The sequence below is a fragment of the Amblyraja radiata genome, chromosome 10 (genome assembly GCF_010909765.2).
Source record: "Amblyraja radiata isolate CabotCenter1 chromosome 10, sAmbRad1.1.pri, whole genome shotgun sequence".
Lineage (NCBI taxonomy): Eukaryota > Metazoa > Chordata > Chondrichthyes > Rajiformes > Rajidae > Amblyraja > Amblyraja radiata.
The window spans coordinates 69,182,552-69,195,724 of record NC_045965.1 but is presented as its reverse complement, the minus strand read 5'-3'; the positions used below and the strand labels follow the sequence as shown (position 1 = coordinate 69,195,724).

The 13,173-nt window shown below is 45.2% G+C and overlaps 2 protein-coding genes across 2 annotated transcripts in view; one reads left to right on the top strand and one right to left on the bottom strand.

Moving 5' to 3' along the window:
- Positions 1–2,847, top strand: part of msh4 (mutS homolog 4) — an 88,524-nt gene extending 85,677 nt beyond the window's left edge. Inside the window, exon 20 of the mRNA XM_033027855.1 lies at positions 1,920–2,847. Coding sequence (XP_032883746.1) covers positions 1,920–2,114 — 195 coding nt within the window. The 3' untranslated portion in view covers positions 2,115–2,847. The remainder of the gene's footprint in view (positions 1–1,919) is intronic.
- Positions 2,848–2,935: 88 nt separating this feature from the next.
- On the bottom strand, positions 2,936–12,904 carry asb17 (ankyrin repeat and SOCS box containing 17). Its single transcript, XM_033027854.1, has 3 exons — positions 12,516–12,904; positions 7,891–8,167; positions 2,936–3,252 (listed from the first exon to the last, which is right to left on the bottom strand). Exons 1-3 carry the CDS (start codon positions 12,902–12,904, stop codon positions 3,046–3,048), a joined length of 873 nt encoding a protein of 290 aa, XP_032883745.1. The 3' UTR covers positions 2,936–3,045.
- Positions 12,905–13,173: the final 269 nt, after the last annotated feature.

Sequence of the window (13,173 nt, the reverse complement as noted above, 5' to 3'; positions counted from 1 at the left end):
TGCAGGGCAGGATCATCTCGCAGTGCCTGCCCCAAAACTCCTACCTGATATCTCATCATCATACAGCCTTCCCAACCCAAGCGTAAGTGAACAGGCTCTTTGTTATTTGACCAGATATCACGACTAGCAGGTGGAGAGTAGATTCTCACAACTCTAAAGTTTGTTCAACCAACTCAAATAAAGTGTTCACATTGTTTCTTGGTAGGCGTGACAATAATAGACCAATACCTTTTCTCCTGGCTGCTCTTCCAAGAAGTAAAACCAAGAGGTTGCAGGCTTTTGTGAGCATACACATTTCCAACACTAGAGCATGCAATCGTTTTTCATATTGTTGATTGAGGGACAGGCTTTATGGAGGATTCATAAACATCATACAGCAGCACGGTGGTGGAGTGTGTTTGGCTGTTGCCTCTCATCTCATAGAGATATACAGAACGGAAATAGGCCCAACGGCACAACTCGTCCATGCTGATTTAAGCTTGTGCCATTTTGTCCACATCCCGCTAAACCTTTCCTATCCGGTGACCCATTCCAGTTTTGACCTCCATAGCCGTCAGTGTCAAGTCTACACATTGTCTTTCATGACTTTCCTCCCACATCTCAAAGACAAGGTTAATTGGCCACTATAAATTGTCCCTGGTGTGGGTCAGTGGAAACCATAGGAGAAGGTGTTTTTGGGCACATGGGAATAAATAACAGGGAAACCGTGGAGAAATCGCACTGAAGAGATTTGTCTGAGAGCCGGCATAGACTTGATTGTCCAAATGGCCTCCTATGATATACAGAAATATGAGAAAGATGGATACAAGCTGTTCCTCAAACAGTTGCCCTGGGATACTTTTATAGCCACCTGAGGGGGGCAGGCAAGGTCTTGTTAAACCCTTCATGGAATGTGTGTTGCATTCCCTCAGGAACGTGAACTGGATCATTAATGTCTCCAATCATCTTCTGACCCTTGGAACTACCCACTGAGCATAGCTGACACAAAAGACTGATTTGTCTTTCAAAAGACTGGCGGCACGATGGCGCAGCGGTAGAGTTGTTGACTTACAGCACCAGAGACCTAGGCCGATCCTGACTACAGGTGCTGTCTGTACGGAGTTTGTACGTTCTCCCCGTCACCTGCGTGGGATTTCTTCGAGATCTTCGGTTTCCTCCCACACTCCAAAGTGTTAATTGGCTTGGTATAATATAAAATTGTCCCTAGTGTGTGTAGGATAGTGTAAGTGTGCAGGGATGGCTGGTCGGTGTGGAATCGGTGGTACAGAAGGGCCTGTTTGCGCGCTGTATCTTTAAAAAGGGCGGCACGATGGCGCAGAGGTGGAAGATCTTCGGTTTCCTCCCACACTCCGAAGACATACAGGTTTGTAGGTGAATTGGCTTGGTATAAATGTAAATTGTCCCTAGTGTGTGTAGGATAGTGTTAATGTATGGGGATCGCTGGTCGGCGCGGACTCGTTGGACCGAAGGGGCTGTTTCCGCGCTGTATCTCAACGAAAAAAAACTAAGATATCTTTTAAAGGCACGGACAAGGTGTGTGCCGTAGGGCCTGTTTCCGTGCTGTATGTCCCTATAAGATGAGAGGCAGCACCCATACCTACACCACTCTGCTCCCCCACCCTAGTTCAACAACTAGTTTCACTGTCCTGATTAAATTTTACCGATTGTATGCCTCCTTGGCACCTTCCCCTCAGCTAACAATGAGCCACTCTACATTTTCCTTGACCATCGTCCCCTTTGCTCTGTGTTTTCACACCTTACCCTTCTATATCTCTATGTCCCCCTCTGCCCTGACTCTCAGCCTGAAGAAGGGTCTCGACCCAAAACGTCAACCATTCCTTCTCTCCCAAGATGCTGCCGCTGAGTTACGCCAACATTTTGTGTCTATCTTCTTGATTCTTATTCACTTGGTTTTACAGCGTAAACAGAGAAACACAGCTGAGTCTGTACAGCAGAGAGCCATGCATCATCTAGCCACCAGACTTATCCAGGCAGCAAGAAACTCCTGCCTTGATCCAGATCGTTTGCGGATGTATCTAACAGGCCTCAAGAAAAGGTATGAGGCCGAGTGCATCACAGCCAGCCAGTCTCCACAGACAGATACTTCCCACTGAAGAACATTTTACAGCCTGTTAGTAATCCAATGTTTTTGTTGTTTTGAAAGAAAATGTTTTCACAGGTTTCGCCACAATATAAAGCCATTGTAACGTTAATCTTCCAACAACTTGCAGTCAGGATGGGATGTGCAGTGAATTAGTGATGACCAAGAGTTGGACCATTATTGCTAATCTGTGGTTGACAATATCTCACCCTCAGCTTCCCTGTCAGTTCCACAAACTTGTATTTGGACATTAAATACAAACTCAAATTAAGTGGTGGATCATAATTGCACAATAAGTCTTTTTAAATGGAATATTTATATTTCTGCAATTCCTCAAAATATCTTCACTCCTGTATTTTTTTCTTTGATTTTGAAGCTTTCTTTTTGTTTTCTGCTATTTTTCACCTTCAATCCATTTACTTTCCTGCCTCATCAATTTAACCATGCCAGTATTTCTTTTTTCCCCTCCCTGTCATCTCATTGATTGAGGAATGGGACACTTGTTTATTTTCATTCACTGCCAGAGCCTCTTGCCCTCTTTGTGCCACTGTTAGTTCACTCTTCCAGCACATTACGTGGCCCAATGGGGTCGATTCTTACTCATTGGGTATGTGCAACAATTTTGTGCCAGTTTTATCAAAAGTTGGATTTATTTAAAATATTTAAAGTTTGTAAGTGTGTAAATGCAGTTCCTGTGTAAAACCTTGAATACTGTTTTTTTTTAAGGAGTAAAATTATTTTATCGAGATTGCTGCAAATTCTGAGTTTATTGCGTGTTGTGAAGTGATAGAACATGATGTTAAAACACACGCTGTAATAATGAATCGGTTCTGATTTTCTCTCCTGAAGGGTTAGGGTTTTCTTTCTCTTTCTGTTGTCCCTGTTCCCATTCTGTTAAACAGGCCTGCAGCTAAGGGAGAGGTGGGTGGGGAGGAGGGAGATTGTTATCTTTCCAAGTTCAAGTAATTCTGAAGTGATTTGGGAAGCGACAGTGAGGATATTCCACTGGGCAGCAGGCTGTTGGTTAGCAGGCAACTTCTAATAGACATTCTGCAGAGGTGTACGAGCTCACAAGGCTCTTGATATCTTCCCACAGGTATGCAATCCAACCAGTTAGAAATGAGAGGTTGCCCTCTGATTTTGACTTGTTCCTGAAAACAGAAGTAACAAGTGCATTATACTGATGTCTATTTCTCAGTCACACCCACAATTCAAGTACATTTTCCACTATTGTGATCAGGCAGTGCAGAATTGTAATTCTTGTGTTCAAATCCCACCAAACCGCAACCCTCCGTCTCAGTTGTCTACTTCAGTTCTTTACGTTCCAGTAGAAACAAGGAACGGAAGATGTTGATTTACCAATGAAAGACACAAACTGCTGGAGTAATTTAGCAGGTCAGGCAGCATCCCTGGAGAACATGGATAGATGATGTTTCGGGTCCAGACCCCGCCGCAAGAAATGCAACACCTGTCCCTTCACCTCCCCCATCGACTCCATTCAAGGACCCAAGCAGTCGTTCCAGGTGCGACAAAGGTTCACCTGTATCTCCTCCAACCTCATCTACTGCATCCGCTGCTCTAGATGTCAGCTGATTTACATCGGGGAGACTAAGCGGAGGTTGGGCGATCGTTTCGCCGAACACCTCCGCTCAGTCCACAATAACCTACCTGAACTCCCGGTGGCTCAGCACTTCAACTCCCCCTCCCATTCCCAATCCGACCTCTCTGTCCTGGGTCTCCTCCATTGCCAGAGTGAGCAACACCGGAAATTGGAGGAACAGCACCTCATATTCCGCCTGGGTTGCCTGCGTCCGGATGACATGAATGTTGAATTCTCCCAGTTTTGCTAGCCCTTGCTGTCTCCTCCCCTTCCTTAACCCCCGAGCTGTGTCCTCCCATCCCCCCCGCCCTCGGGCTCCTCCTCCCTTTTTCCTTCCTTCTCCCCCCCACCAGTCTGAAGAAGGGTTTCGGCCCGAAACGTCGCCTATTTCCTTCGCTCCATAGATGCTGCTGCACCCGCTGAGTTTCTCCAGCATTTTTGTGTACCTTCGATCTTCCAGCATCTGCAGTTCCTTCTTGAACCCTTCTTCACATCTCTGCCTGTTCTCCAGGGAGACTGCCTGACCCACTGAGTTACTCCAGCATTTTCTCTTTCTTTATCTTCCAGTCCTGAACTTTTGCCCACCACTCACTTGACAGTGAATTACTCAGCTGCCAAAGCCCAAGTGTCTTGAAACTCTTTCCTAAGTCTCTCAGATTATTGTTTTATTTGACCATTTAGTTGCTTAGCCAAATATCAAATTGCAGTCAACATTTTTTATCCAATAGCCATTCCCTTAAAGCATTTTGTGATGTTTTCCTGTGTGTAAACATGTAGATTTTATCTTATGTTCACTATTTTTGACAATATTCATGGGCATGTCATCATACACACTGCAAGCCCTTTAATTGATGTCTTATTGCTGATTCCCCATCCATGATCACGTCTTTCCCTCATAACCCTGCAAATAAATCTTCCACCTACTCCTTGAATTGCCTTCAATAGTTCCTAAGCAACCTGATTTCAGCATTCTTTCAGATAAGTGGATTTCAGATCAAAAGAGCACTGTGAAAAATTTCTACTCATAATTCTTGAGCTGTAAATTTAAAACCTTTGACCTCTGGTTCCCAGTCTATTTTGTAAAGTTATCAGCTTCTCTTAACATAGTCTTTCAAGCTTCTCACTGTGAATACTTTGATGAAATTACCCCCTGTAACCGTCTGGCATAGAAATCAGAATCATGGATTCATACAGCATGCAAACAGACTATTCAGCCACCATGCCCCACCAACCAGTGGGCACCCATCTATATTAATCCCATCTCCTGCCACTTGGCCTATAGCATTCAATGCCCGGGTGATTCACATCCTCATCTAGAAACATCTTAAATGCTTCAGCAACTCTGTTCCTTAGCTACTTCCAACCAGTTCGGCAGTAAGTTCAAAGTTCTCTACTTGAGCTATAGGGAGAGGTTGAGCAGGCTGGGACTATTTCCTGGAGTATGAGGATGAGGGGTGATCTTATAGAGGTGTATGAAACATGAAAGGAATAGATCGGATGGGCGCACAGAGTCTCTTGTCCAGAGTGGGGGAATCGAGAACCAGAGGGCATAGGTTTAAGGTGAAGGGGGAAAGATTTTATAGGAATCAGTGGGGTAACTTTTACACACAAAGGGTGGTGGGCGTATGGAACAAGCTGCCGGAGGAGATAGTAAAGGCAGGGACTATCGCAACATTTAAGAAGCAATTAGATAGGTATGTGGATAGGACATCTATAGGGGGTTCATGGAGTCAATATCACCAACAATTTCTTCTGGACCACCCATATTGAAGCAACAAGAAAGCACACCCAACACCTCTACTTCCTTAGAAGGCTTAGGAGGTTTGGCATGTCCCCTACAACTCACCAACTTCTACAGATGCGCCATAGAAAGCATTTTATCGGGATGCATCACAGCTTGGTCTGGGAACAGCTTCATCCAAGACCGCAAGAAATTGCAGCCAATTTTTGCACGCAGCCCCCAGACCATCAGTAAAATCAACCTCTCTTCTATTGAAGATAGACACAAAAAGCTGGAGTAACTCAGCGGGACAGGCAGCATCTCTGGAGAGAAGGAATGGGTGACGTTTCGGATGGAGTCTTCAGTCTTCCCTTCTATTAACTCCATTTATACCTCACGCTGCCTCGGCAAAGCCAGCAGCATAATCAAGGACCAGTCTCACCCCGGTCGCTCCCTCTTCTCCTCTCTCCCATCAGGCAAAATATATAGAAGTGTGAAAATGCACACCTCCAGATTCAGGGACAGTTTCTTCCCAGCTGTTATCAGGCAACTGAATCATCCTACCACAATCACAGGGCAGAGCTGAACTACTATCTACCTCTTTGATGACCCTTGGATTGTCCTTGATCTGACTTTGCTGGCTTTACCTTGCACTAAATGTAATTCCCTTATCAGGTATCTGTACACTGTAAATGGCTCGATTGTAATCATTTATTGTCTTTCTGCTGACTGGATAGCACGCAACAAAAGCTTTTCACTGTACCTTGGTACACGTGGCAATAAACTAAACTGAACTGAACTGGATTGACCCTAACCCTAACTGGATATGGACCAAATGCAGACTAGTGTAGATGGGACATGTTGGTCGATGTGGGCAAGTTGGGCTGAACGGCCTGTTTACATACTCTATGACACTACTCTCTGAGTGAATAAGGGCAAGCTTGGATCCCCTCAAAATCTCTTCCTCCGTAACTTCCTTTGCTGCAGGGAACAGAGAGATGTCCTGTTTACTCTCTCCTGTAACTGAAGTGTCCCATCCCAGGTAACATCTTGGTGACTCTCTCCTCTGGATTAGTCCACTTGCACGTGATTTCCAAGCTTCACTCATGCATTAAAGATGTTTACTCAGGTTAGATTGCAGTGACAATTACTTCTAGGTAGAGCTCAACCACCAGGAATTATATTACCGAGGGATTCATGGCCCTTCTTTCAAAATTGGCAAGAGAGCAAGTGTGGGCTTTGATGCCTGAGTTGCTGCGGAAAGGCCTGAACACTTTGGTAGAGTGGATGTGGAGAGGACGTTTGCATTAGTGGGTCCAGAGATCATAGCCTCAGAATTAAAGGAGGAATTTGAGGCTATATATGGTACTGATCAGGCCGCATTTGGAATATTGTGAGCAATTTTGGATGCCGTATCTGTGGAAGGATGTGCTGGTTCTGGCGAGGGTCCAGAGCAGGTTTACAAGAATGATCCCAGGAATGAGTGGGTTAAAATATGATGAGCGTTTAACAGCACTGGGCCTGTACTCGCTGGAGTTTAAAAGAATGAGGGAGGGACCTCATTGAAACGTACAGAATAGTGAAAGGATTGGATAGAGTGGATGTGGAGAGAATGTTTCCACTAGTGGGAGAGTCTTGGACTAGAGGTGATAGTTTGAGGGACGTTCTTTTAGGAAGGAGATGAGGAGGAATTTCTTTAGTCAGAGGGTGGTGAACCTGTGAAATTCTTTGCCAAAGAAGGCTGTGGAGGCCAAGTCAGTGGGTATTTTGAAGGCAGTGATAGATAGATTCTTGATTAGTACAGGTGTTGGAGGTTAGAGGGTGAAAGCAGGAGAATAGGGTTAGGATGGAGAGATAGATCTGCCATGACTGAATGGCGGAGTAGACTTGATGGGCCGAATGGCCTAATTCTGCTCCTATCACTTATGATTTAATGACCCCAAAGACGTGCAGGTTTGTAGGTGAATTGGTTTCTGTAAAGTTGCCCCTAGTGTGTAGGATAGAACTAGTGAACAGGGTGATCGCTGGTCGGCGTAGTCTCAGTGGGCCAAAAAGCCTGTTTTCATGTTGTATCCCTGAAACTCAAACTGAAATCATCACCTTCTTGGGAGCAGCTAGAGAAAGGCCTTGTCAGCAACATCCAGAGTGAATAAAAAATAAGGTGGAGTTTTGAAGCACAACAGATTTAACAGTAGGGAGACAAAATTGCTGGAGAAGCTCAGCGAGTGAGGCAGCATCTATGGAGCAAAGGAACAGGTGACGTTTTGGGTCGAGACCCTTCTTCATCCTATTCCTTCGCTCCATAGATGCTGCCTCACCCGCTGAGTTTCTCCAGCATTTTTGTCTACCTTCGATTTTTCCAGCATCTGCAGTTCTTTCTTAAACATAGATTTAACAGTGGTTGCATTGGTACATACAATACAATAAACATGTCTCAGATTATCTTGCATAGTTAATTGGAAAACCTACCTTAATCTTTGCGACATGTATGCGACACATCACTCTAAAGCATAAACTGAGGCATAATTTTGCCTCCTCTATTGTTTCTGTGAACTCTTGGTCATTCCCCCTTGTAACAGGTGGGTAGAAGAGAACGATGAGGACTGTGGACATGGGTCTGTGCTCCCTCTCTAGTATCCCATACTGGAGTAATATCTTCAGAATGCCCGACTGCCTGCATTGAGCTACATATTGTAAAGGGGTCACACCTCTCAGTGGGTTTGGATTGTACACTGGTGAGAAGGTTCTGAAATGCAAACAAGGAATTCAGAAACCTATTTAGTAATGAGACATCAAACGTAACCTCCAAGGTACAATGTTCATTTCATCATTTTAAAATGGTGCATATTATTATAATGTGAAAGCCCTGGGAGGACAAAAGTAGACAAATAGCTTTGTTTCAGACCATTGAACATGGTGATGATGGTGGTCAATGTTTTCTTATAAAGTCACAATACTTGTTGACATCATTTGAACCACACACAAAAGAGGAATTAATTTGATCATACAGAGTTTTGGTTTCCTTAGTCATGGCCTTTGACCATGACCTTCCAGTAAGTCATGACAGCTCACATTTATATAATACCTCCCAAATCATGCAATGATGTAGCACAGGATATGGCTGGTTAAGTCGATTTAGTGCACTTCCCGACATCCCATATCCCTTCCATTCTTTCTCACTGAAAGTTTTATCCAATTCTCTGTAAAAGGATAATGATAACTTTATATCCATTTCCTTATTAGGTGGTATACCCTTTTATTCCTTATACCCATTCCAAATTCCAGTTATTTGAAAATTATTTCACATAATAGTCATAGTCATATGCCCTTTGGCCCAATTAGTCCACGTTGACCTGGGTTCCTTCCTGAACTACACCCATTTACTACACGCGTAAAGTCCCTACATGTAGGAAGGAACTAGTTTTACACCCAAGATAGACACAAAATGCTGTAGTAACTCAGCGGGACACGCAGCATCTCTGGAGAGAAGGATTGGATGTCATTTTGGGTCGAGACTGTCGATCTGTCTGACGAAGTGTCTTGACCCCAATCGTCACCCATTCCTTCTCTCCAGAGATGCTGCCTGTCCTGCTGAGTTACTCCAGCATTTTGTGTCTATCTAAAGTTTCTACGTGTTGTTGTTACTTACTCCTTCGACAGTGCAGCACTTTATTCTGCTCTCCAGCATTGCAAGCTCTCCCTCAGTACCACCTCTCCATTGTGTGGCACTCCCACAGTACTGAGGTGGATAGGTGGCTTTAAGGGCTATCTCATGCTATGCATAAAGACCATAAATAGAACAAGTGGAATTGGCAAGTAGAAGTGACAAAGAATTGGTTAAGAAATGTTATTTTTCAATTTACTGTTGATTAATATATGGAATGAGCTGCCAGAAGGGGCAACAGAGGAAGACTTATTTGGAACTTTTGAGGGGAAGTTTGTAATTTCTTGGAAGGATATCATTAATAGGACCATTGGAAAAAGCAGGGGAGTTAGTCTTTAGGTTTAGTTTTAGAGATACAGTGCAGAAACAGGCCCTTCGGCCCAACGAGTCCATGCAAACCAGGGATCCCCTTAGATTAACACTACCCTACAAACACTAAGGACAATTTTACATTCATACCAAGCCAATTAACCTACAAACCTGTATGTCTTTGGAGATAGACACAAAAAGCTGGAGTAACTCAGCAGGACAGGTGGCATCTCTGGAGAGAAGGAATGGGTGACATTTCGGGTCGAGACCCTTCTTCCGACTAGTTAGAGAAAAGGGAAACAAGAGATAAAGATGATGATGTAGAGAGATAAAGAACAATGAATGAAAGATATGGAAAAAGGATAAAGGAATCAGGCCATTGTTAGCTGTTTGTGTAGGAAGGAACTGCAGATGCTGGTTTAAACTGAAGATAGATACAAAATACTGGAGTAACTCAGCGGGACAAGCAGCATCTTTCAAGAGTAAATTAGATTTTCAAGAGTTAGATTTAGCTCTTAGGGCTAAGGGAATCAAGGGATATGGGGAAAAGGCGGTACGGGGTACTGATTTTGGATGATCAGCCATGATCATATTGAATGGCAGTGCTGGCTCGAAGTGCCGAATGGCCTACTCCTGCACCTATTTTCTATGTTTCTGGAGAGAAGGAATGGGTGACGTTTCAGGTCGAGACCCTTCTTTAGACTGAAGAAGGTTCTCGACCCAAAACGTCACCCATTCCTTCTCTCCAGTATTAGCTGTTGTTGGGTGAAAACGAGAAGCTGGTGCGACTTGGGATAGAGAGAGAGGGAATGCCAGGGTTACTTGAAGTTAGAGAAATCAATATTCATACCACTGGGCTGTAAGGTATCCTAGCGAAATATGAAATGTGAGTGTGGGAAGAAATATGAGTGTGGGAGGATACTGAAGATCTTGGTGGAAACCTACGCAGTGAAGGGGAGAATGTACAAACAGACAATCACCCGTAGTCAGCATCAAACCCAGATCTCTAGCGCTGCAAGGCAGTAGGTCTACCGCTACGCTATCGTGCTGCCCCATTTATTCATTGAGAGTTCTCTTTAAGGACTAGCACAGACGCGACAGGAAGAGCGGCGATTGGTTTGCTCTTAGTTTAAACAGTGCGGGGGAGAGAAGGAGTTACATTGCCACTTGCCCAAAAACCTACATAGCTGGTAGACACAAAATGCTGGAGTAACTCAGCGGGACAGGCATCGTCTCCGGAGCGAAGGAATGGGTGATGTTTTCAGTCTAATTTCAATTTAAACCAGCACCTGCAATTCTTTCCTACACCTACATAGCTGGCTGTTTCCAGAAACTCTTCATGTGGGTCAGGAGCAACATGACCACAGAGCCTTGCACTGAGCTGAAGAGTCCAAGCAAGATACTGGCTGGAAGTCAAATCAAAAAGCTCCTTCTTTGATACGGAATAAAATGCAGAGCCAATCTCCCATGCTCGGAGCTTTCATGTGTTTTGGATGGTGAGTGCGATTTGTTTTACATTTCTTGGATTCTGAAAGCCACATCTTCCCATCTCCTCCTCTTTCGGCTTTCCGCAGAGACCGCTCCCTCCGTAACTCCCTGGTCAATTTGTCCCTTCCCACCCAAACCTCCTCTGGTACTTTCCCTTGCAAGCGCAAGAAATGCTACACTTGTCGCTTTACCTCCCCCCTTGACTCCATCCAAGGACTCAAGCAGTCATTCCAGGTGAGGTAGAGGTTCACCTGCACCTCCTCCAACATCATCTATTGCATCCACTGCTCTAGGTGTCAGCTGATCTACATCGGTGAGACCAAGCGCTGGCTTGGCGATCACTTCGCCCAACACCTCCGCACAGTCCGCATTAACCAACCTGATCTCCCGGTGGCTCAGCTCTTCAACTCCCCCTCCCATTCCGAATCCGACCTTTCCGTCCTGGGCCTCCTCCATGGCAAAAGTGAGTCCCACCGCAAATTGAAGGAGCAGCACCTCATATTTCGCTTGGGTAGTTTACACCCCAGCGGTATGAACATTGACTTCTCTAATTTCAGGTAGTCCTTGCTTTCACCCTCCTTCCCCTCCCCTTCCCAGCTTTCCCACAGCCCACTGTCTCCACCTCTCCCTTTCCTCTTCCCTCCCCCACCACCCCCACATCAGTCTGAAGAAGGATCTCGACCCGAAACGTCACCTATTCCTTCGCTCCTTAGATGCTGCCTCACCCGCTGAGTTTCACCAGCATTTTTGTCTATCTTCGATTTTAAAGAAAAGACAGATCAGTCACTTTTGTACAGGACGCAGATTTCCAATTTCCCAACAGGGGTCTTTGAATGTAGGCAATCAAGTTTCCAGTTGGGTGGGAATGAATTAATGACAAAGTTATCAATGGAAAACACGGGTGGGGCAGCTGTAGAGTTGCTGCCTCACAGTGCTGTCGGTACTTAGTTTTGTACGTTTTCCCCATGACCACGTGGGCTTTCTCCGGGTGCTCCAGTCTCCTCCCACATCTCAAAGATGTTGGGGTGTGTAGGTTAATTGTCCCTAGTGTGTAGGATAGAACTAGTGTACAGGTGATTGCTGGTTGGCGTGGACTCGGTGGGTCGAAGGGCCTGTTTCCACGCTGTATCTCCAAGCTAAACTAAATAAAATATATAAAATCAGTATTGAAAGCATGGCCAAAAAAGCCTTTGTCAAATGATGTGAAGGCTATGGTCAGTTATAGATTGTCTCAGGTAGAAGGTTGTTTCACCACCCTTAAGAGCACTCAACATAAAGGTGTAAGTGGAAGGTGAGGGAGTGTAGGAGCTGTCAAAGTTGCACTGAACAGCTAAAGCAACATTGCTGGGCAAGCACAGAAGGTTGGGCAATACTTAGCAAGAACGTAAGGGCAGTAATGTGGAAGTGATACACTGCCAGAGGGGCAGTACTGTGGGAGTGATACACTGCCAGAGGGGCAGTACTGTGGGAGTGATACGCTGCCAGAGGGGCAGTACTGAGGGAGTGATACACTGCCAGAGAGGCAGTACTGAATTGTTAAAGTGGTTCTGAGGGAACACGGCACTGTTGGTAGTCCCAGACTTTTGGATTGGGTGACAGCTTTCAAATGTCTCAAAATAGTCCAGTGAATTACCTCCAGATTAGTGACAAACAGCTGTCCTTGTCTCCCAGGTAGCTGATGGTTCTCTCCAGCAGTTTCTGCACTAGTGGCGGGCTGGTTTTACGGGCAAACAGCCAGTATAGGATGGTGTTGACACAGATCTCTGTGAACTGGAGGTAGTAATCGAGGTACCTCTTATTACTGGGCCGATGGATGAAGGCGATGTATTCAGTGAGGAGGCAGTTGAACCCAAGCGTGTCAATGTGGCGGAGAACTTGTGACAGCGAGTGATAAACCAGTGGCTCCCACTGGTGATATACTGGACCTACCAACCGTCTGACTGCCACCTTGTCCAGAAGCTCTCCAAACAGAGTCTGCCGCGTGCACAGTTTTTCACAGCACCTCTCTATATCGTCAGACATGCCCCTCCAAAACACACACATAAATTAGGCTTTGTTTGCCCCAAGTATCTGTTCACAGCAGGCAGCAGGATCCAACTTGCAGCATTTCCTAAAGGTCTCAAGCCAATTATGACACCTCCTTTTGTTACATAAACCAGACAATGACATAGTCTACCGGGTCACAGAAGCCCTGGTGAGACCACACCTGGAGTATTGTGTGTAGTTTGGTCCCCTAATTTGAGGAAGGACATTCTTGCTGTTAAGGGAGTGCAGCGTAGGTTAATTCCTGG